Genomic DNA, 22,500 nt, shown 5'->3' with positions numbered 1-22,500 from the left:
CCACACCACACAACCAGACTAACAGTCACCATGGTGACCGACCACTATGGAAGCCAAACAGGACTGTCGCCGCCATGATTTTAAAGCGGTGACTCTGACTCAGCTCTTTGTGACAGGGTGAGCTGCGGTGGCCGGCGTTGGGAGAAAGGGGGAGAGAGAGGAGAAAAGGACAGAGGAGGAGCAGAGAGAAAAGGAGATGTAAATGCCAGATATCAGAACAATGCTGTGTTACAGAAGGCTGACAGAGCCCCGCTGCAGTTGCAGGACAAAGCAGGACCTTCCAGACCCGATCAGCCTGAGAGAGGTAAGAAACCTGGTCATCCCAGTCAATTCAATTAAATATAAAGGGCTTTATTGGCATGAAATAGTTCTACATATTGTAAATGTTACTAAAAAGCACTGAGAAAGTGAGCAACGTTATTCACTCACAGACACCTCATACAGCCACACAAGCATCATAGAATATTACCCCAACCAACACCCAGTCTCTGTCCTCCTCCCTTCCCCCGTCTCTCCCTCTCTCTCTGTCCTCCTCCCTTCCTCCATCTCTCCCTCTCTCTCTGTCCTCCTCCCTTCCTCCGTCTCTCCCTCTCTCTCTCTCCGTCCTCCTCCCTTCCTCCGTCTCTCCGTCTCTCTCTCTCTCTCTCTGTCCTCCTCCCTTCCTCCATCTCTCCCTCTCTCTCTCTCTGTCCTCCTCCCTTCCTCCGTCTCTCCCTCTCCCTCTCTCTCTCTCTGTCCTCCTCCCTTCCTCCGTCTCTCCCTCTCTCTCTCTCTCTCTCTCTCTGTCCTCCTCCCTTCCTCCATCTCTCCCTCTCTCTCTGTCCTCCTCCCTTTCTCCATCTCTCCCCCTCTCTCTGTCCTCCTGCCTTCCTCCGTTTCTCCCTCTCTCTCTGTCCTCCTCCCTTCCTCCGTTTCTCCCTCTCTCTCTGTCCTCCATCTCTCCCTCTCTCTCTGTCCTCCTCCCTTCCTCCGTCTCTCCTTCTCTCTCTGTCCTCCTCCCTTCCTCCGTTTCTCCCTCTCTCTGTCCTCCATCTCTCCCTCTCTCTCTGTCCTCCTCCCTTCCTCCGTCTCTCCCTCTCTCTCTGTCCTCCTCCCTTCCTCCGTCTCTCCCTCTCTCTGTCCTCCATCTCTCCCTCTCTCTCTGTCCTCCTCCCTTCCTCCGTCTCTCCCTCTCTCTCTGTCCTCCTCCCTTCCTCCATCTCTCCCTCTCTCTCTGTCCTCCTCCATCTCTCCCTCTCTCTCTGTCTTCCTGCCTTCCTCCATCTCTCCTTCTCTCTCTGTCCTCCATCTCTCCCTCTCTCTCTGTCCTCCTCCCTTCCTCCGTCTCTCCCTCTCTCTCTGTCCTCCTGCCTTCCTCCATTTCTCCGTCTCTCTCTGTCCTCCTCCCTTCCTCCATCTCTCCCTCTCTCTCTGTCCTCCATCTCTCCCTCTCTCTCTGTCCTCCTCCCTTCCTCCATCTCTCCCTCTCTCTCTGTCCTCCTGCCTTCCTCCGTTTCTCCCTCTCTCTCTGTCCTCCTCCCTTCCTCCGTCTCCCTCTCTCTCTCTCTCTCTCTCTCTCTCTCTCTGTCCTTCACCTCCTCCTTCTCTCTCTCTCTCTGTCCTTCACCCCCTCCTTCTCTATCTCTCTCTCTGTCTTCCTGCCTTCCTCCATCTCTCCTTCTCTCTCTGTCCTCCATCTCTCCCTCTCTCTCTGTCCTCCTCCCTTCCTCCATCTCTCCCTCTCTCTCTGTCCTCCTCCCTTCCTCCGTCTCTCCCTCTCTCTCTCTCTGTCCTCCTCCCTTCCTCCGTCTCTCCCTCTCTCTCTCTCTGTCCTCCTCCCTTCCTCCATCTCTCCCTCTCTCTCTCTCTGTCCTCCTCCCTTCCTCCGTCTCTCCCTCTCCCTCTCTCTCTCTCTGTCCTCCTCCCTTCCTCCGTCTCTCCCTCTCTCTCTCTCTCTCTCTCTCTCTCTCTCTCTCTCCTCCTCCCTTCCTCCATCTCTCCCTCTCTCTCTGTCCTCCTCCCTTTCTCCATCTCTCCCCCTCTCTCTGTCCTCCTGCCTTCCTCCGTTTCTCCCTCTCTCTCTGTCCTCCTCCCTTCCTCCGTTTCTCCCTCTCTCTCTGTCCTCCATCTCTCCCTCTCTCTCTGTCCTCCTCCCTTCCTCCGTCTCTCCTTCTCTCTCTGTCCTCCTCCCTTCCTCCGTTTCTCCCTCTCTCTGTCCTCCATCTCTCCCTCTCTCTCTGTCCTCCTCCCTTCCTCCGTCTCTCCCTCTCTCTCTGTCCTCCTCCCTTCCTCCGTCTCTCCCTCTCTCTGTCCTCCATCTCTCCCTCTCTCTCTGTCCTCCTCCCTTCCTCCGTCTCTCCCTCTCTCTCTGTCCTCCTCCCTTCCTCCATCTCTCCCTCTCTCTCTGTCCTCCTCCATCTCTCCCTCTCTCTCTGTCTTCCTGCCTTCCTCCATCTCTCCTTCTCTCTCTGTCCTCCATCTCTCCCTCTCTCTCTGTCCTCCTCCCTTCCTCCGTCTCTCCCTCTCTCTCTGTCCTCCTGCCTTCCTCCATTTCTCCGTCTCTCTCTGTCCTCCTCCCTTCCTCCATCTCTCCCTCTCTCTCTGTCCTCCATCTCTCCCTCTCTCTCTGTCCTCCTCCCTTCCTCCATCTCTCCCTCTCTCTCTGTCCTCCTGCCTTCCTCCGTTTCTCCGTCTCTCTCTGTCCTCCTCCCTTCCTCCGTCTCCCTCTCTCTCTCTCTCTCTCTCTCTCTCTGTCCTTCACCTCCTCCTTCTCTCTCTCTCTCTGTCCTTCACCCCCTCCTTCTCTATCTCTCTCTCTGTCCTTCACCCCCCCCCTTCTCTCTCTCTCTGTCCTTCACCCCCCTCCTTCTCTCTCTCTCTCAGTTACCAGTTTTAGGAGTTGTGTCCTGTCCTGGTTCTTCCTGTGGCACCTGGTCTGGGTGGCTGTCATGCAGTTCTGTCACTTCCTGTTCATCGCCACGGTGAACCCCATGCTCAACCGGCTGGCCAACAGAGACCAGACCCTGGGTAAAAACTAACAGAAAAACACAACTACAACTATTTTTCTGCCTCTGTGTAGACTACTTCTCTAATTTAGTGGTTATCAATGCTGTTCTTTTCTCTCTTCCTCCGTCTGTCTCTTGTTCTCTATCTCTACCCCACCTTCTCTCTCTCTCTCTCTCTGTCTCTATCTCTACCCCACCTTCTCTCTCTCTCTCTCTCTGTCTCTCTCTGTCTCTATCTCTACCCCCACCTTCTCTCTCTCTCTCTGTCTCTATCTCTACCCCCACCTTCTCTCTCTCTGTCTCTGTCTCCACCCCCACCTTCTCTCTCTGTCTCTATCTCTACCCCACCTTCTCTCTCTCTCTCTCTGTCTCTATCTCTACCCCCACCTTCTCTCTCTCTCTCTCTCTGTCTCTATCTCTACCCCCACCTTCTCTGTCTCTCTCTGTCTCTATCTCTACCCCACCTTCTCTCTCTCTCTGTCTCTATCTCTACACCACCTTCTCTCTCTCTCTGTCTCTATCTCTACCCCCACCTTCTCTGTCTCTCTCTGTCTCTATCTCTACCCCACCTTCTCTCTCTCTCTGTCTCTATCTCTACCCCACCTTCTATCTCTCTCTGTCTCTATCTCTACCCCCACATTCTCTCTCTCTGTCTCTGTCTCTATCTCTACCCCCACCTTCTCTGTCTCTCTCTGTCTCTATCTCTACCCCACCTTCTCTCTCTCTCTGTCTCTATCTCTACCCCACCTTCTATCTCTCTCTGTCTCTATCTCTACCCCCACCTTCTCTCTCTCTGTCTCTGTCTCTATCTCTACCCCCACCTTCTATCTCTCTCTCTCTCTATCTCTACCCCACCTTCTCTCTCTCTCTCTCTGTCTCTGTCTCTACCCCCACCTTCTCTCTCTCTCTGTCTCTCTCTGTCTCTACCCCACCTTCTCTCTCTCTCTCTCTCTCTGTCTCTATCTCTACCCCCACCTTCTCTGTCTCTCTCTGTCTCTATCTCTACCCCACCTTCTCTCTCTCTCTCTCTGTCTCTATCCCCACCTTCTCTCTCTCTCTCTCTGTCTCTATCTCTACCCCCACCTTCTCTCTCTCTCTCTCTGTCTCTATCTCTACCCCCACCTTCTCTGTCTCTCTCTGTCTCTATCTCTACCCCACCTTCTCTCTCTCTCTCTCTCTGTCTCTATCTCTACCCCACCTTCTCTCTCTCTCTCTCTCTGTCTCTGTCTCCACCCCCACCTTCTCTCTCTGTCTCTATCTCTACCCCCACCTTCTCTCTCTCTCTCTCTCTATCTCTACCCCCACCTTCTCTCTCTCTCTATCTCTATCTCTACCCCCACCTTCTCTCTCTCTCTCTCTGTCTCTATCTCTACCCCCACCTTCTCTGTCTCTCTCTGTCTCTATCTCTACCCCACCTTCTCTCTCTCTCTGTCTCTATCTCTACCCCCACCTTCTCTCTCTCTCTCTCTGTCACTATCTCTACCCCCACCTTCTCTGTCTCTCTCTGTCTCTATCTCTACCCCACCTTCTCTCTCTCTCTCTGTCTCTATCTCTACCCCCACCTTCTCTCTCTCTCTCTCTGTCTCTATCTCTACCCCCACCTTCTCTCTCTCTCTCTCTGTCTCTATCTCTACCCCCACCTTCTCTCTCTCTCTCTCTCTCTGTCTCTATCTCTACCCCCACCTTCTCTCTCTCTCTCTCTGTCTCTGTCTCCACCCCCACCTTCTCTCTCTGTCTCTATCTCTACCCCCACCTTCTCTCTCTGTCTCTATCTCTACCCCCACCTTCTCTCTCTGTCTCTGTCTCTACCCCCACCTTCTCTCTCTCTCTCTCTGTCTCTATCTCTACCCCCACCTTCTCTCTCTGTCTCTGTCTCTACCCCCACCTTCTCTCTCTCTCTCTCTGTCTCTATCTCTACCCCCACCTTCTCTCTCTCTCTCTCTGTCTCTATCTCTACCCCCACCTTCTCTCTCTGTCTCTATCTCTACCCCCACCTTCTCTCTCTCTCTCTCTGTCTCTGTCTCCACCCCCACCTTCTCTCTCTGTCTCTATCTCTACCCCCACCTTCTCTCTCTCTCTCTATCTGTCTCTGTCTCCACCCCCACCTTCTCTCTCTCTCTCTCTGTCTCTATCTCTACCCCCACCTTCTCTCTCTCTCTCTCTGTCTCTATCTCTACCCCCACCTTCTCTCTCTCTCTCTCTATCTCTACCCCCACCTTCTCTCTCTCTCTCTCTCTGTCTCTATCTCTACCCCCACCTTCTCTCTCTGTCTCTATCTCTACCCCCACCTTCTCTCTCTCTCTCTCTGTCTCTGTCTCCACCCCCACCTTCTCTCTCTGTCTCTATCTCTACCCCCACCTTCTCTCTCTGTCTCTATCTCTACCCCCACCTTCTCTCTCTGTCTCTGTCTCTACCCCCACCTTCTCTCTCTCTCTCTCTGTCTCTATCTCTACCCCCACCTTCTCTCTCTGTCTCTGTCTCTACCCCCACCTTCTCTCTCTCTCTCTCTGTCTCTATCTCTACCCCCACCTTCTCTCTCTCTCTCTCTGTCTCTATCTCTACCCCCACCTTCTCTCTCTGTCTCTATCTCTACCCCCACCTTCTCTCTCTCTCTCTCTGTCTCTGTCTCCACCCCCACCTTCTCTCTCTGTCTCTATCTCTACCCCCACCTTCTCTCTCTCTCTCTATCTCTACCCCCACCTTCTCTCTCTGTCTCTGTCTCTACCCCCACCTTCTCTCTCTCTCTCTCTGTCTCTGTCTCCACCCCCACCTTCTCTCTCTGTCTCTATCTCTACCCCCACCTTCTCTCTCTCTCTCTCTCTCTCTCTCTCTCTCTCTCTCTCTGTCTCTCTCTGTCTCTATCTCTACCCCCACCTTCTCTCTCTCTCTCTCTCTGTCTCTATCTCTACCCCCACCTTCTCTCTCTCTCTGTCTCTGTCTTTCAGTGAGTCAGTACACCAATGCCTTTGCCTTCACCCAGCTCTGTGGGGTCCTCTGTGGTCCCTGGAATGGCCTCATCATGGACAGACACAAGGGGAAGCCACTGGCTCCAGGTGGGTGACATCATAGACATTAAGGGCAGGTGACGGTGTGGGCATTAGAATAAGATGGTGCTGCTATTGATAGACAACATTTACACACAGTCACAATGTTACCTGGTGATATGGTGCTGCTATTGATAGACAACACATAGTCACAATGTTACCTGGTGATATGGTGCTGCTATTGATAGACAACATTTACACACAGTCACAATGTTACCTGGTGATATGGTGCTGCTATTGATAGACAACACATAGTCACAATGTTACCTGGTGATATGGTGCTGCTATTGATAGACAACACACAGTCACAATGTTACCTGGTGATATGGTGCTGCTATTGATAGACAACACACAGTCACAATGTTACCTGGTGATATGGTGCTGCTATTGATAGACAACACACAGTCACAATGTTACCTGGTGATATGGTGCTGCTATTGATAGACAACATTTAGAGACAGAATACAGACAATGAAGTTTAAACAAAGTTTTCATACATTATATACATTATATTATAAACTGGCTGGTTCGAGCCCTCAATGCTGATTGGCAGACAGCCGCGATATATCAGACCGTATTCCATGGGTATGACAAAACATGTATTTTTACGACTCTAATAACGTCGGTAACCAGTTTATAACAGCAATAAGGCACCTCAGGTTTGTGGTATATGGCCAATATACCACGGCTAAGGGCTGTACACAGGCACTCTGCGTTGCATCGTGTATAAGGACAGCGCTTAGCCGTGGTATATTGACCATTTACCTCAAACCCCCTCTGGCCTTATTGCTTAATTAGGTGTCGTTAGGTGGCCATTTTGTGAAGTAGTCTGGCCTGACTGCTGGCTGTGGATCTGCAGTTGCACTTTGTGATAACTGTTGATTGGTTGATACATTTATTGATTTCAAATCAAATCGAATTGATTTATTTTGCCCTTCTTACATCAGCTGATATCTCAAAGTGCTGTACAGAAACCCAGTCTAAAACCCCAAACAGCAAGCAATGCAGGTGTAGAAGCACAGTGGCTAGGAAAACTCCCTAGAAAGGCCAGAATCTAGGATGAAACCTAGAGAGGAACCAGGCTATGAGGGGTGGCCAGCCCTCTTCTGGCTGTGCCGGGTGGAGATTATAACAGAACATGGCCAAGATGTTCAAATTTTCCTAAATGACCAGCATGGTCAAATAATAATAATCACAGTAGTTGTCGATGGTGCAGCAAGTCAGCACATCAGGAGTTAATGTCAGTTGGCTTTTCATGGCCGATCATTGAGTATCTCTACCACTCCTGCTGTCTCTAGAGAGTTGAAAACAGCAGGTCAGGGACAGGTAGCACGTCCGGTGAACAGGTCAGGGGTCCATAGCCGCAGGCGGAACAGTTGAAACTGGAGCAGCAGCAAGGCCAGGTGGACTGGGGACAGCAAGGAGTCATCATGTCAGGTAGTCCTGAGGCATGGTCCTAGGGCTCAGGTCCTCCGAGAGAGAGAAAGGAAGAGAGAATTAGAGAGAGCATACTTAAATTCACACAGGACACCGGATAAGACAGGAGAAGTACTCCAGATATAACAGACTGACCCTAGCCCCCCGACACATAAACTACTGCAGAATACATACTGGAGGCTGAGACATGAGGGGTCGGGAGACTCTGTGGCCCCATCCAATGATACCCCCGGAGAGGGCCAAACAGGCAGGATTTTACCCCACCCACTATGCCAAAGCACAGCCTCCACGCCACTAGAGGGATATCTTCAACCACCAACTTACCATCCTGAGACAAGGCCGAGTATAGCCCACAAAGCTCTCCGCCAAGGCACAACCCAAGGGGGGGCGCCAACCCAGACAGGAAGTTCACGTCAGTTACTCAACCCACTCAAGTGATGCACCCCTCCTAGGGGTGGCATGGAAGAGCACCAGTAAACCAGTGACTCAGGCTCTGTAATAGGGTTAGAGGCAGAGAATCCTAGTGGAGAGAGGGAAACCGGCCAGGCAGAGACAGCAAGGGCGGTTTGTTTCTCCAGAGCCTTTCCGTTCACCTTCCCACTCCTGGGCCAGACTACACTCAACCATATGACCCACTGAAGAAATGAGTCTTCAGTAAAGACTTAAAGGTTGAGACTGAGTTTGCGTCTCTTACACGGGTAGGCAGACCATTCCATAAAAATGGAGCTCTATAGGAGAAAGCCCTGCCTCCAGCTGTTTGCTTAGAAATTCTAGGGACAATTAGGAGGCCTACGTCTTGTGACCGTAGCGTAGGTGTAGGTATGTACGGCAGGACCAAATCGGAAAGATAGGTAGGAGCAAGCCCATGTAATGCTTTGTAGATTTAGATGGTGAATAAGTCCTGGAAAAGCTTACAGCTGTAGTTAAAGATGGACTCCATTTATTTCAACACAGTAGACCCAAGCAACAAGCAGTTCAAATGAAAGTCGTAAGTATCTCAATCAACATTTCATACTCACCTACCTCTTTCTATGTCTTTCCCCTCCCTCCCTCACCTCTCTCCCACCCCCCTCCCGCCTCCCTCGGACACACTCTCCCTTCTCTCTCACCTTCTATCTCTCCCCAAAGGAGACGAAGCAAGAAGCCGACCTGCCCTCCTCTCTCTCCCTCTCACCTCCCTCCCTACCTCACCTCCTTCATTCTTTCTCACTCTCTCTGACACACTCTCCCTTCTCTCTCCCCCTCTCTCTCTCCCGAAAGGAGAGACAAAGCAAGAAGCCGACCTGCGCTCCTCTTCTCTCTCCCTCTTCCTCACCTCCCTCCAGTGCCTCCTCTTCTACGTCTGCGTCTCCTCTCCTCTCCTTCCTCTCCAGTACCTCACCTTCATCCTGCAAGTCCTCAACAGTGCCTTCATCTATGGTGGACACCAAGCCTTCCTCACCATCGCGTACGTTAACACTGTGTGTATGTGTGTTATGTCTCCTATCCTACAGCACCCCCAGCCCCACCATCACAATTTAACCCTACCTCGACCACTACTACTACTACACTACATTACTTACTTGCTTTTACCATCGAGGACCACTTTGGAAATAATCATTTTAATGAATACTTTCAAGTGATATCCTCTGGGTCCACATTGTACATTTTGTTGTATCTGTCTGTTACCCAAAATAAATTCAATTCAACAAAAGAAAACTCCACTAGTCATCCATTTGTTTAATCCGTCTGTCTTCTTCTTTTCCTCTCGTCTCCCCACCAGGTTTCCCGGCTGCCATTTTGGTAAGTTGTCTGGTCTGACAACATCTCTGTCAGCTGTGGTTCTGCTGCTCCAGTTCCCTGTTCTACACCTCATCAGAGAGTTGCTGCATGGAGACCCTATCTATGTGAGTCAGTCAGTCAAATTCTTTATCCTACAGAAAACAGTAGGGGCCTCATACCTGTGTAATAAACTAGGGTTATATACCTTTGAGTGTTTACCAAGCCTGTCATCGAGTACCCGTGTAACAGTATAATTTTAAACCGTCCCCTCGCCCATACCCGGGCGCGAACCAGGGACCTTCTGCACACTTCAACAACAGTCACCCTCGAAGCGTCGTTACCCATCGCTCCACAAAAGCCACGGCCCTTGCAGAGCAAGGGGATACACTACTTCAAGGTCTCAGAGCAAGTGATGTAACCGATTGAAACGCTATTTAGCGCACACCGCTAACTAAACTAGCCGTTTCACATCCGTTACACCCGCTGTTGTTCTACGTATTTGGTGTATTCCAGAACTAACTGTTTCAACTAGTGAGGGGCTTGGTGATGACTAGATTGATGGAATCAGATGTGCTAGAACTGTAATACATTAAGTAAGTAGAATGGCTGGAGTACTGGGGAGGATGTTTTGGGACCACAGGCTCTGCACAAGGGGGGCTCAATCTGTGTGTTCTTCTTCAACTCCTCTCCTCCAGGTGAACGTGGGTCTGACCCTCCTCACCCTCCTCACCTTCATCCACCCCCTCCACGTCCACCTCCACTGCCGCTCTCTAGCCAGTCAGAGGAGGGCTAGGACCGAACAGGAAGTGACAAACTCAGGGTCAGAGGTCACCTGCAACAGGCTGGTGGGGATGTGACGACAACCAACAACAGTAGTGGTGCGTCTCAATAGTCTAAAGTCGCTTCCTCTCCTTGTCTCCTTTCTTTGATAACATTGATCTGATAAAATTGGTGGAAAACAGGGTCTGTGTCCCAAATAGTGCCCTATCCCCTACATGAGGCATTACTTTTGATGGGCCCTGGTTAAAAGTAGTGCCCTATATTAGGGAATAGGGTGCATTGGGGCACAAACAGGTGCCTCTGTAGGATGCCTTCCCTTCGCCATCTTGCTTTCACTTGTCCGATGTAGGTGAAGAAGAGGAGACGAGGAGAGAAAGCATCTTTAGACTGTTGGGCTGCATCCAGGACAAGTGCCACTACATCATGGACATCGCCACTGACTGTTCAATGCAGGGCAAAGGAGGACAGTGACCAAAGTGAAGACCTACTGTAATGTGTGTGTTAACCTGTCTGATTGTAATAAAGAATACAACTAAACTGTGAAACAACAAAGTCCAAAGTATAGTTTAGGTTTGAATGGTCAAAATATCAATCACAATGGGTTAAATATGTGGCTCCCAAGTGACGCAGCGGTCTAAGGCACTGCATCTCAGTGCTAGAGGCGTCACTACAGACCCTGGTTTGATCCCGGGCTGTATCACAACCGGCCGTGATCGGGAGTCCCATAGGGCGATACACAGTTGGCCCAGCGTCCTCTGGGTTAGGGGAGGGTTTGCCCGGGGTACGCCGTCATTGGAAATAATAATTTGTTCTTAACTGACTTGCCTAGTTAAATAAAGTTGAAATAAATACAATTTATAAAACTCTAACCCTATATATATATATAAAAACTCTAACCCTATATATTAGGCGAGCCTGTCGAGCAGTTCTCAGCATGCGCCCCCAAAATTAAATGCAACTCTCTCATGTACTTACGTTAAATTGAATGCGACGTCATCACGTCATGTTGCATTATTATTGTAGACACAGGAACAGGGATTTGTTAACCGCTGTGATCTGGGGTTTAAACTACCCAACCAGGTGTCCACTTACAGGCTACAGTGTTTAAACATATTACAATTCAATATCGCTATTTTTCCCTTTAAAAATTGCCATTATCAATATCTAGCTAGCTAGGCTATTCTAGCTAGAATGTCGGAGACCGTAATGTTTCAGACGCAGTTGTCGTCCATCATGGAAGCTCTATCCACCGCCGCCATGGCGGAGATAACCAAACTGGTGGACGAGTACTCCGCGTTTTTACGTGGGGAACTGTCACGTAAAAAACACGATAACGAAATCCTGATGAAAAAGCTGAAAGTAGTTGAAAACCGGCACCGGAAAAGGACATCTACGATTGAACACGGCGGGGACGGAGTTGGCACTGTGCTGCGCGAGAGACTTTGGAACGGGGGTTCCCTACCGCACCACACGCCCCGTACGTGTTTATGTATTTAATTTGAAATGCTTGGAGATTTAAAATCGACAGTCGAAAATGAAGTAATGTGGTCCCTTCTCTTTCCATGCAGAAACCAACAGAGAACACAAACCCAACCCAGACTTTACGCAGCAGGGTTACAGCAGCGAGTGGAGTAATGGAACCGCGGCGCGGGCGGGACTAAGGACGGACGAGGTTGTGTAGCCGCACATTACACTTTTTTGTTTTATCAGCAGTAAAATAGTTAATCGTGGGCATGGCATTGGTATTATTTACAGCTGAATTATAAGGTATACTAATTTACATAAGGCTTGATAAAACATTGTCAAAAACAGGCTAATAGGCATGTATAGGGTAAAGGTATTCATGTATTACACAGGCATACATGCAACGTGTTTATGTAATTCGCCTCCCATTAACAATGCATTGATCACACTATCACCGTCTGTCCGTTAACAGACCACTGTAACAGACAAGACGGCTGAACCAGTTACCATCAAACAAGAGAGACTGGAGGAGGACGGCCCAGGGGAATGTGGTGCTCCAAACGAACTGAGGATGAATGGTGAGAGAGACAAACCACGTTTCCATCCACAGTTTTAATACAAGGAAAGTCATACCGAACTTTTATTTTATTTTTATCACGATGGATGGAAACAGGAAGTTTCGGTACAATCTTCTAAATGCCAAAAGATCATTTGTTCATTCGACATGGTGGGATCTTTTTGTCTGTAAAATGAATTGTGCGAGAAATGGAGATTGAAACGCCTCTGCGCCAATATTGAAATTATAACCGTCATATCGAGGTGAACTTGGAGTCACGTGATGATATGTTGTGTGTGCTACTCCCACTACGACTCGGGAAATCATGCAGTTTATTAGGCTACAGATGAAATAACATGATGAACTTCAGGGTGGTGCTGCTCCTTTCCGATTAATATCATTGGTCTGTTTCTCGGGATGCTTGACTGCCGTTTGACAAATATTCTAGCTCCATAATAATTTAGGTTTAAAGTTTATTTCCAGCAATTCTACACATTTTGTAATGGGGTGCAGAGAATATTTTGCCGTTTTTAAAGGTCATTTTCTAGCAATTCTTTACATTTTGCCATGTCTAATGTGTATTCATGTGATATTTGAGTGACTCAACAAAATCAATGGGCTAAAAAACCTAGCAAAAAAAATGTTTAGTTGATCTGGACGTTTCTGACAAGTTATAAATAGCTCTCTAAGGTACACAAGTGTAACGGATGTGAAACAGGCTAGTTAGCGTTTCAATCGGTGACGTCACTTGCTCTGAGACCTTGAAGTAGTGGTTCCCCTTGCTCTGCAAGGGCCGCGGCTTTTGTGGAGCGATGGGTAACGATGCTTCGTGGGTGACTGTTGTTGATGTGTGCAGAGGGTCCCTGGTTCGCGCCCGGGTATGGGCGAGGGGACGGTCTAAAGTTATACTGCTACACAATGACTGACATGACAAGAGGAACTGATGATGTACCACCTAATTTAGAAAAACACCTTGTGCATTCTACTGTTTCAAGTTGAAAGCCAGACTGAGTTCCTGCATTTTATCCGCAACAAGTCCGTTTGGTGGAAACACACCACTGGTGGGAAAATGTACATATTTTCTTATGCAGATTTGAGAATATTCACATTACATTGGATGGAAACCTAGCTACCGAGAGAGAAGGAAAGAGCTTAAATGAAATGAGGGAGGAAGAGAGGCCAAGTTCAAACATCCAGCCAGCAAAATGCAATATTTCATGTTGATAGTGATGATGATGATTGTGGTGGTGGTGAGGATGATGATGATGACATTGCCTTCTGTTCTCTATCCCGTGTTGTCCCCTCTCCTACATGTAAGCTCCTGAGCGTTCCACCACTCCACTGGTCACTCGGCAACCACATCCCAATGATCAGAGCAGTTTTGAGGAGGGCTGGGGGTTCCAGAGTACACCACCAGGGGGTAGAGATGAGCTCACTGACTCTATGGAACACAACATAGAAGTGGAACATAGAACTATGGGACACCACATAGAAGTGGAACATAGAACTATGGGACACCACATAGAACTGGAACATAGAACTCTGGACCATGACCTCAGTAGCAGCTCTCACTGCCTTGACCAGGAACAGCCTGTAGTAGTTGAGATCTGCCTCAAGAGGGAGCCAGAGAGCCCATGTCCAGACCTCAACCCACTACCGGGAGGAGAACCAGGCCTGGAGGTCGACCAGGGGGATCTGGGCCAAACGTACCCCGAGTATGCAGCACTGAACCTGGGGTACGGTGGCTACACAGACACCTCTGGTCTATTTTTCACCTACTCGTCAGAAAACCAACTACAACAACACACTTCCTCCTCGACAACGACCACAGACGATTACGCATCGTTCCCGGGGAAACACTCCGTCACCGTCATGCCCGGTCACCATGGAGACCAAACAGGAAATTGTGGGACTGTCAGAATTCGAGCTCCCCTCAGTAAAGAGAAGGAGGGGAGGTTCGTATGCAAACATTGTGGGAAGGGTTTCCCCTACATCAGCTGCCTTAAGCGGCACGCCCTCAACCACACGAGAGAAAGGACGCATCACTGCTCCATGTGTGGGCGGAGCTTCATCAGACCCAGTCACCTGAGGAGGCATGAACTGCTGCACACGGGGGTCCGACCCTTCGCCTGCGCACTATGTGGACGCCACTTCTCGCATGGTGCACACCTCCGAGCTCACATGAAGACACACACGTGATGGAAGTGCCCTGTGTGTGTGTGTGTGTGTGTGTGACGTAATTGACTTCTTGTTTTACATATGATCTAAGGTTTTATGTGGAAAGACTTGAACCAGTTTTAAAAGGGGGGATTCCACGTCAATTCAAGAGTTCAATACATACAGTAGACATCTGTTCTGTGGATTGGCCTTTATTGTAGCCTGCTGTGTTGCTAGGCAGTTTCTGAGTAAAATGCTGATGGTTGAGATAGCTGCTTTCATTGGTCAAGTTACTTTTTAATTCCAGAAGATGTATTTTATTATTGCTGTCAAATCATATTCCAAGTTTGTATTTCCATTTGACAATTAATGACATTATCATCAGAAATCCCACACAGAGCTGTTCTTAGGCACAACACGGAGTGTCTGGACACAGCCCCTAGCCGTGGTATATTGGCCATATACCACAAACCCCCGAGGTGCCTTATTGCTATTATAAACTGGTTACAAGTGTAATTAGAACAGGAAAAATGCATGTTTTGTCATACCCCTGGTATATGTCTAATATACCATGGCTTTCAGCCAATTAGCACTCAGGGCTCTACCACCCAGTTGATAATTAGATATAAGCAACTGGAGACAACTCAGCACCATATTTTGGTCCATGGCCATGGTTCCAACATGGCCATTTAGCCAAGTCCCCAATGCCTGGACAACGCTTGCGTCGCGTGCACCATGCAGCGCAGGTGGAAAGACAGACAGCGAATGGACAGGCACATCGCGGCGCCTGCGCGTAATGACGAGATTCTGTTTAGAGTTCTACCACAAATCAACGAGAGGATCGACATTAAACTATGTGGGATCATTAAACAAGGTGAGTGGCTGGTATATAGGCTAATATCGGAATGTATAGGCTACAGCCTATGTATGTATGTATGTATGGCATCGTTTTCATAGCCTACGATTTATGACCAATGCTGCATGGTTGAACTGTGGCCAGTGTAATAATTGTCATAAAAGTTGCTCTACCATAGCCATACACGTATTTATTGTTTTATGACAGCACCGTGTCGTATACTGGCCAACGTCCCGCCATAACCGAACTATTTTACTGTCTATTGTTAGGCGTTTTGGCACCATACTACAGATTGCGCGCAAAGAAAACACAGTAATGCAATGACCGCATGGCGGATTAGTCCGTAGCTAATCTGATGTGGTTTACCGTTATAGGGCGAGTGTACTGTGTCTGTTGTAGTCTTCCCCCACTGTAATGTAGGCTACAACTCAGTGCACATTCTCATACCATTAGCGGATGTATTACGCATTAGACCGTAGTCGATAGTCCCTAGACTGTATTATTCCGATTTCCGACCTTGTATTATAATTATTTATCCTTAAAGTGTTTGATGTGCACTATGCATTATTATTAATTGTTATTGCATTATTACACTTGCCACGTGTTGTGATGCCTCTTTATTTGTATATTTTAGGGGGAAGATGAACAATCGCCTCTCTCTCAAAGCAAATGACAGGATCATTTATGAAATGGCAACAAAGGAATGAACAAAAGTCATGAGTTACACACTGAAGAAAAGAGAGGGAAATAAACACAAAGTGGGCCGAAAGGAGAGGAAGTGAGAAAGAAAGAGGAAGAGAAACACATCTACAGACAGAGGGGTTATTAGAGCAACCGTTCATCAGTTTACACTGCAGGTTGAGAAACGTCTACAGACAGAGGGGTTATTAGAGCAACCGTTCATCAGTTTACACTGCAGGTTGAGAAACGTCTACAGACAGAGGGGTTATTAGAGCAACCGTTCATCAGTTTACACTGCAGGTTGAGAAACACATCTACAGACAGAGGGGTTATTAGAGCAACCGTTCATCAGTTTACACTGCAGGTTGAGAAACGTCTACAGACAGAGGGGTTATTAGAGCAACCGTTCATCAGTTTACACTGCAGGTTGAGAAACGTCTACAGACAGAGGGGTTATTAGAGCAACCGTTCATCAGTTTACACTGCAGGTTGAGAAACATTATTAGAGCAACCGTTCATCAGTTTACACTGCAGGTTGAGAAACGTCTACAGACAGAGGGGTTATTAGAGCAACCGTTCATCAGTTTACACTGCAGGTTGAGAAACACATCTACAGACAGAGGGGTTATTAGAGCAACCGTTCATCAGTTTACACTGCAGGTTGAGAAACACATCTACAGACAGAGGGGTTATTAGAGCAACCGTTCATCAGTTTACACTGCAGGTTGAGAAACACATCTACAGACAGAGGGGTTATTAGAGCAACCGTTCATCAGTTTACACTGCAGGTTGAGAAACACATCTACAGACAGAGGGGTTATTAGAGCAACCGTTCATCAGTTTACACTGCAGGTTGAGAAACGTCTACAGACAGAGGGGTTATTAGAGCAACCGTTCATCAGTTTACACTGCAGGTTGAGAAACACATCTACAGACAGAGGGGTTATTAGAGCAACCGTTCATCAGTTTACACTGCAGGTTGAGAAACACATCTACAGACAGAGGGGTTATTAGAGCAACCGTTCATCAGTTTACACTGCAGGTTGAGAAACGTCTACAGACAGAGGGGTTATTAGAGCAACCGTTCATCAGTTTACACTGCAGGTTGAGAAACGTGACAGAGGGGTTATTAGAGCAAATCAGTTTACACTGCAGGTTGAGAAACAGACAGAGGGGTTATTAGAGCAACCGTTCATCAGTTTACACTGCAGGTTGAGAAACACATCTACAGACAGAGGGGTTATTAGAGCAACCGTTCATCAGTTTACACTGCAGGTTGAGAAACGTCTACAGACAGAGGGGTTATTAGAGCAACCGTTCATCAGTTTACACTGCAGGTTGAGAAACACATCTACAGACAGAGGGGTTATTAGAGCAACCGTTCATCAGTTTACACTGCAGGTTGAGAAACACATCTACAGACAGAGGGGTTATTAGAGCAACCGTTCATCAGTTTACACTGCAGGTTGAGAAACACATCTACAGACAGAGGGGTTATTAGAGCAAATCAGTTTACACTGCAGGTTGAGAAACAGACAGAGGGGTTATTAGAGCAACCGTTCATCAGTTTACACTGCAGGTTGAGAAACGTCTACAGACAGAGGGGTTATTAGAGCAACCGTTCATCAGTTTACACTGCAGGTTGAGAAACACATCTACAGACAGAGGGGTTATTAGAGCAACCGTTCATCAGTTTACACTGCAGGTTGAGAAACACATCTACAGACAGAGGGGTTATTAGAGCAACCGTTCATCAGTTTACACTGCAGGTTGAGAAACGTCTACAGACAGAGGGGTTATTAGAGCAACCGTTCATCAGTTTACACTGCAGGTTGAGAAACGTCACACTCCTCGTGGGTTTAACCACTAGGCCTACTATTATGACAACTCGTGTTAGTGCGCTATGAACTCATTCTACTGCTATTATTCCTACTATGGCCACCACTACCACTTCAAGAATGAGTTGTTTGAAACGTCATAAAACGTGTCATCTGTAACTTCTTCTGATACTGCAAGTCATTCTATAGACAGTCTACTGTTCTTCTACATTTAGATTTACATTTAGGTCATTTAACAGAGGCTCTTATCCAGAGTAACACAAGTCTTCCATCCTAAAAAATACATTTAAAAAACTTGTTGAGAAGGGGAGTTAACCCGTATATTTTCTGATAAGTGCAGTTTGAATTGGAATGCCACGCCTTATCTCTCCCACCCAGCACTTCTTTCTAGTGATACAGCTACTTTTCAGCCAGACACTCTCAAATACTCAAAACAACTATCAAGAGGGATAGAGAGGGAGAGAGAGTGGGGGAGGGCGTATAGAAAAGTAAGACGAGTCAGAGGATAGAAAAAGGGTCTCTTTGAATACAGTCACCCACTAACCCCACATTAATAAGACAACAAGAACAGTCCTTTGAGTGACAGTTAAACAGGCAGCCAGTCAGTCAGAGCAGGGAGTCAGTCAGGCAGGTAGCTATCAGTCGGTCAGCCAGTCAGTCAGAGCAGGGAGTCAGCCAGGCAGGTAGCTATCAGTCGGTCAGCCAGTCAGAGCAGGGAGTCAGCCAGGCAGGTAGCTATCAGTCGGTCAGCCAGTCAGAGCAGGGAGTCAGCCAGGCAGGTAGCTATCAGTCGGTCAGCCAGTCAGTCAGAGCAGGGAGTCAGCCAGGCAGGTAGCTATCAGTCGGTCAGCCAGTCAGTCAGAGCAGGGAGTCAGCCAGGCAGGTAGCTATCAGTCGGTCAGCCAGCCAGTCAGAGCAGGGAGTCAGCCAGGCAGGTAGCTATCAGTCGGTCAGCCAGCCAGTCAGAGCAGGGAGTCAGTCAGGCAGGTAGCTATCAGTCGGTCAGCCAGCCAGTCAGAGCAGGGAGTCAGCCAGGCAGGTAGCTATCAGTCGGTCAGCCAGTCAGTCAGAGCAGGGAGTCAGCCAGGCAGGTAGCTATCAGTCGGTCAGCCAGTCAGTCAGAGCAGGGAGTCAGCCAGGCAGGTAGCTATCAGTCGGTCAGCCAGTCAGTCAGAGCAGGGAGTCAGCCAGGCAGGTAGCTATCAGTCGGTCAGCCAGCCAGTCAGAGCAGGGAGTCAGTCAGGCCGAGCAGGGAGTCAGTCCATCTCTCTCTCAGTCGGTCAGCCAGCCAGCCAGTCATAGCAAGGACTCAGTCAGCCAGGCAGGTAGCTAGCCAGTCAGCCAGCGTGTTAATCAGGGAGGATGCTGGGATGCGGTGGGGGTGGAGTGGGGTTGCGGTACAGGCTGACCCTGGCCACAGGGCTGGTGGAGTGTCTGTGTTTTGCCGGCGTGGTCTTCGGCTGGGCATCGCTGGTCTTCGTCCTGAAGACAGACGGATACTTCACTGACCTGTGTGTCAATCTGACTACTGGACCCAACAGTACAGTGGAAACAGGTGACTAGTTCAATGCTATTCAGTTCAATATGACATAGAATACAATAGTATAGATTGGAATGTAATAGAATACGAAGCACAGCTGAGGAGTTCATACTAGAAAACTGAAGGACCTGGATCTCTACTTCTATCTCTCTCTGTATTCATCTCTCTCTCTGCCCCATCCCCCCTTCCCCACGCTCTCTCTCCTCATCCATCCATCCATCCATATCTCTCTGTCTCTGACTGTAGTGGACAGGATGAACAGTTCTCCCTAATCTCTCTCCCCATCCCTCCATCTCTCTCTCAGACTGTAGTGGACAGGATGAACAGTTCTCCCTGGTCTTCATCATCCCTCCATCTCTCTCTGACTGTAGTGGACAGGATGAACAGTTCTCCCTAATCTCTCTCCCCATCCCTCCATCTCTCTCAGACTGTAGTGGACAGGATGAACAGTTCTCCCTAATCTCTCTCCCCATCCCTCCATCTCTCTCAGACTGTAGTGGACAGGATGAACAGTTCTCCCTAATCTCTCTCCCCATCCCTCCATCTCTCTCAGACTGTAGTGGACAGGATGAACAGTTCTCCCTAATCTCTCTCCCCATCCCTCCATCTCTCTCAGACTGTAGTGGACAGGATGAACAGTTCTCCCTAATCTCTCTCCCCATCCCTCCATCTCTCTCTCAGACTGTAGTGGACAGGATGAACAGTTCTCCCTAATCTCTCTCCCCATCCCTCCATCTCTCTCTGACTGTAGTGGACAGGATGAACAGTTCTCCCTAATCTCTCTCCCCATCCCTCCATCTCCTCCTGTATCAGGATGAACAGTTCTCTCTGATCTGACTGTAGTGGACAGGATGAACAGTTCTCCCTAATCTCTCTCCCCATCCCTCCATCTCTCTCAGACTGTAGTGGACAGGATGAACAGTTCTCCCTAATCTCTCTCCCCATCCCTCCATCTCTCTCTCAGACTGTAGTGGACAGGATGAACAGTTCTCCCTAATCTCTCTCCCCATCCCTCCATCTCTCTCACAGTTCTCCCTAATCTCTCTCCCCATCCCTCCATCTCTCTCAGACTGTAGTGGACAGGATGAACAGTTCTCCCTCTCTCTCCCCATCCCTCCATCTCCAGACTGTAGTGGACAGGATGAACATCTTAATCTCTCTCCCCATCCCTCCATCTCTCTCTCAGACTTCTGGGAATGTTCTCCCTAATCTTTTCCCTCCATCTCAACTGTAGTGGACAGGATGAATCCAGGCTTCATTGACTGTAGGGACAGAGTTTTCCTCCCCATCCCTCCATCTCTCAGACTGTAGTGGACAGGATGAACAGTTCTCCCTAATCTACATCCCTCCATCTGACATGGCAGGATGAACAGTTCTCAGTCTCAACATTTAAATCCCTCCATCCTCCTCTGACTATTTGGACAGGATGAACAGTTCTCCCTAATCTCTCTATCCCTACAGTTAATTATCTCCTAATCTTCATCATCCCTCCATCTCTCTCAGACTGTAGTGGTTCTCCTACATCCCTCCATCTCTCTCAGACTGATGAACAGTTCTCCCTGGTCTTCATCATCCCTCCATCTCTCTCTCAGACTGTAGTGACAGATGAACATTTAAAGTTATGGACAGGATGAACAGTTCTTCTCTCATCCCTCCATCTCTCTCAGACTGTAGTGGACAGGATGAACAGTTATCCCTGGTCTTCATCATCCCTCCATCTCTCTCAGACTGTAGTGGACAGGATGAACAGTTATCCCTAGTCTTCATTCCCTCCATCTCTTCAGACTGTAGTGGACAGGATAACAGTTCTCCCTAATCTCTCTCCCCATCCCTCCATCTCCAGACTGTAGTGACTGAACACTCTCTGACTGTAGTGGACAGGATGAACAGTTCTCCCTAATCTCTCTCCCCATCCCTCCATCTCTCTCAGACTGTAGTGGACAGGATGAACAGTTCTCCCTAATCTAGAATCTGTATATCCCTCCCCATCCATCTCTCTCAGACTGTAGTGGACAGGATGAACAGTTCTCCCTAATCTCTCTCCCCATCCCTCCATCTCTCTCAGACTGTAGTGGACAGGATGAACAGTTCTCCTCTAATCCCTCTCTCCCCATCCCTCTGCATCCCTCCATCTCAGACTGTAGTGGACAGGATGAACAGTTCTCCCTAATCTCTCTCCCCATCCCTCCATCCCTCTCTCTGACTGTAGTGGACAGGATGAACAGTTCTCCCTAATCTCTCTACCCCATCCCTCCATCTGACTGTAGTGGACAGGATGAACAGTTCTCTCTGGTCTTCACTGTCACCTCCTTCAGATGTCTCCTCACGCTCTTTATCTTTGACCGCTCTGTATTCCCCTCAGATGTGAGTCTCAACTACAGAAATCCAGGCTTTATGTACCTCTGTTTTTCCTGCCCTGGTCAGATGTCTCTACACCTCTTTATGTACCATTGCAAATGATTCTTCAGATGTCTCTTTAAACCTATAACTTCCTGACCTCTGACCAGTATTTCCAGGACATCCACAGAGTTTTATTTACACATAGTTAATTAATTACAATTCTTCAGTAAGTTTATACCTCAGATGTCTCTACACCTGACTTTGAGTGGGGGTACCATTCTGTTTCTCCCTCAGTTTTTGTATGTCTCTACACCTCTTTATGTACCTCTGACCCACTGAGATGTCCCCAGTCAGATGTCTCTACACCTCTTTATGTACCTCTGTATTCCCCTCAGATGTCTCTACACCTCTTTATGTACCTCTGTATTCCCCTCAGATGTCTCTACACCTCTTTATGTACCTCTGTATTCCCCTCAGATGTCTCTACACCTCTTTATGTACCTCTGTCTGTATTCCCCTCAGATGTCTCTACACCTCTTTATGTACCTCTGTATTCTCCCTCAGATGTCTCTACACCTCTTTATGTACCTCTGTATTCTCCTCAGATGTCTCTACACCTCTTTATGTACCTCTGTATTCCCCTCAGATGTCTCTACACCTCTTTATGTACCTCTGTATTCCCTCAGATGTCTCTACACCTCTTTATGTACCTCTGTATTCCCCTCAGATGTCTCTACACCTCTTTATGTACCTCTGTATTCCCCTCAGATGTCTCTACACCTCTTTATGTACCTCTGCTCTGTATTCCCTCAGATGTCTCTACACCTCTTTATGTACCTCTGTATTCCCCTCAGATGTCTCTACACCTCTTTATGTACCTCTTTATGTATTCTCCCCTCAGATGTCTCTACACCTCTTTATGTACCTCTGTATTCCCCTCAGATGTCTCTACACCTCTTTATGTACCTCTTTATGTACTCTGTATTCCCCTCAGATGTCTCTACACCTCTTTATGTACCTCTGTATTCCCCTCAGATGTCTCTACACCTCTTTATGTACCTC

The 22,500-nt window shown here is 48.4% G+C and overlaps 3 protein-coding genes across 9 annotated transcripts in view; all 3 read left to right on the top strand.

The window, feature by feature from the left end:
• Nucleotides 1-10,747, top strand: part of LOC124021079 (solute carrier family 43 member 3-like) — a 20,478-nt gene extending 9,731 nt beyond the window's left edge. For 4 of the 6 annotated variants that reach the window (XM_046336407.1, XM_046336406.1, XM_046336405.1 and 1 more), the window contains 6 exons: nt 117-304; nt 2,863-3,006; nt 5,930-6,037; nt 8,726-8,912; nt 9,228-9,351; nt 9,922-10,747. In XM_046336407.1, the coding sequence (XP_046192363.1) occupies nt 117-304; nt 2,863-3,006; nt 5,930-6,037; nt 8,726-8,912; nt 9,228-9,351; nt 9,922-10,083 (913 nt within the window). In that variant the 3' untranslated portion in view covers nt 10,084-10,747. The remainder of the gene's footprint in view (nt 1-116; nt 305-2,862; nt 3,007-5,929; nt 6,038-8,725; nt 8,913-9,227; nt 9,352-9,921) is intronic. The other 2 variants (XM_046336404.1, XR_006836188.1) reach the window with 2 other exon arrangements.
• A 173-nt stretch (nt 10,748-10,920) lies between these two features.
• The window catches only part of LOC124021080 (zinc finger protein 490-like), a 21,635-nt gene continuing 10,055 nt past the window's right edge, over nt 10,921-22,500 (top strand). Inside the window, exons 1-4 of one of the 2 annotated variants that reach the window (XM_046336409.1) lie at nt 10,921-11,483; nt 11,575-11,678; nt 11,943-12,048; nt 13,345-14,260. In XM_046336409.1, the coding sequence (XP_046192365.1) occupies nt 11,198-11,483; nt 11,575-11,678; nt 11,943-12,048; nt 13,345-14,225 (1,377 nt within the window). In that variant the 5' untranslated portion in view covers nt 10,921-11,197 and the 3' untranslated portion in view covers nt 14,226-14,260. Of the gene's footprint in view, nt 11,484-11,574; nt 11,679-11,942; nt 12,049-13,344; nt 14,453-22,500 lie in introns of those variants that run through there. The other variant, XM_046336408.1, reaches the window with a different exon arrangement.
• LOC124021081 (solute carrier family 43 member 3-like) overlaps nt 20,289-22,500 on the top strand; it is a 13,511-nt gene continuing 11,299 nt past the window's right edge. The window contains exon 1 of the mRNA XM_046336410.1: nt 20,289-20,296. The gene's annotated coding sequence lies outside the window, so the exon portion shown is untranslated. The remainder of the gene's footprint in view (nt 20,297-22,500) is intronic.

This window comes from Oncorhynchus gorbuscha, unplaced genomic scaffold (genome assembly GCF_021184085.1).
Source record: "Oncorhynchus gorbuscha isolate QuinsamMale2020 ecotype Even-year unplaced genomic scaffold, OgorEven_v1.0 Un_scaffold_1038, whole genome shotgun sequence".
Classification (NCBI taxonomy): Eukaryota; Metazoa; Chordata; class Actinopteri; order Salmoniformes; family Salmonidae; genus Oncorhynchus; species Oncorhynchus gorbuscha.
This window is presented reverse-complemented; position numbering and strand designations above follow the sequence as displayed.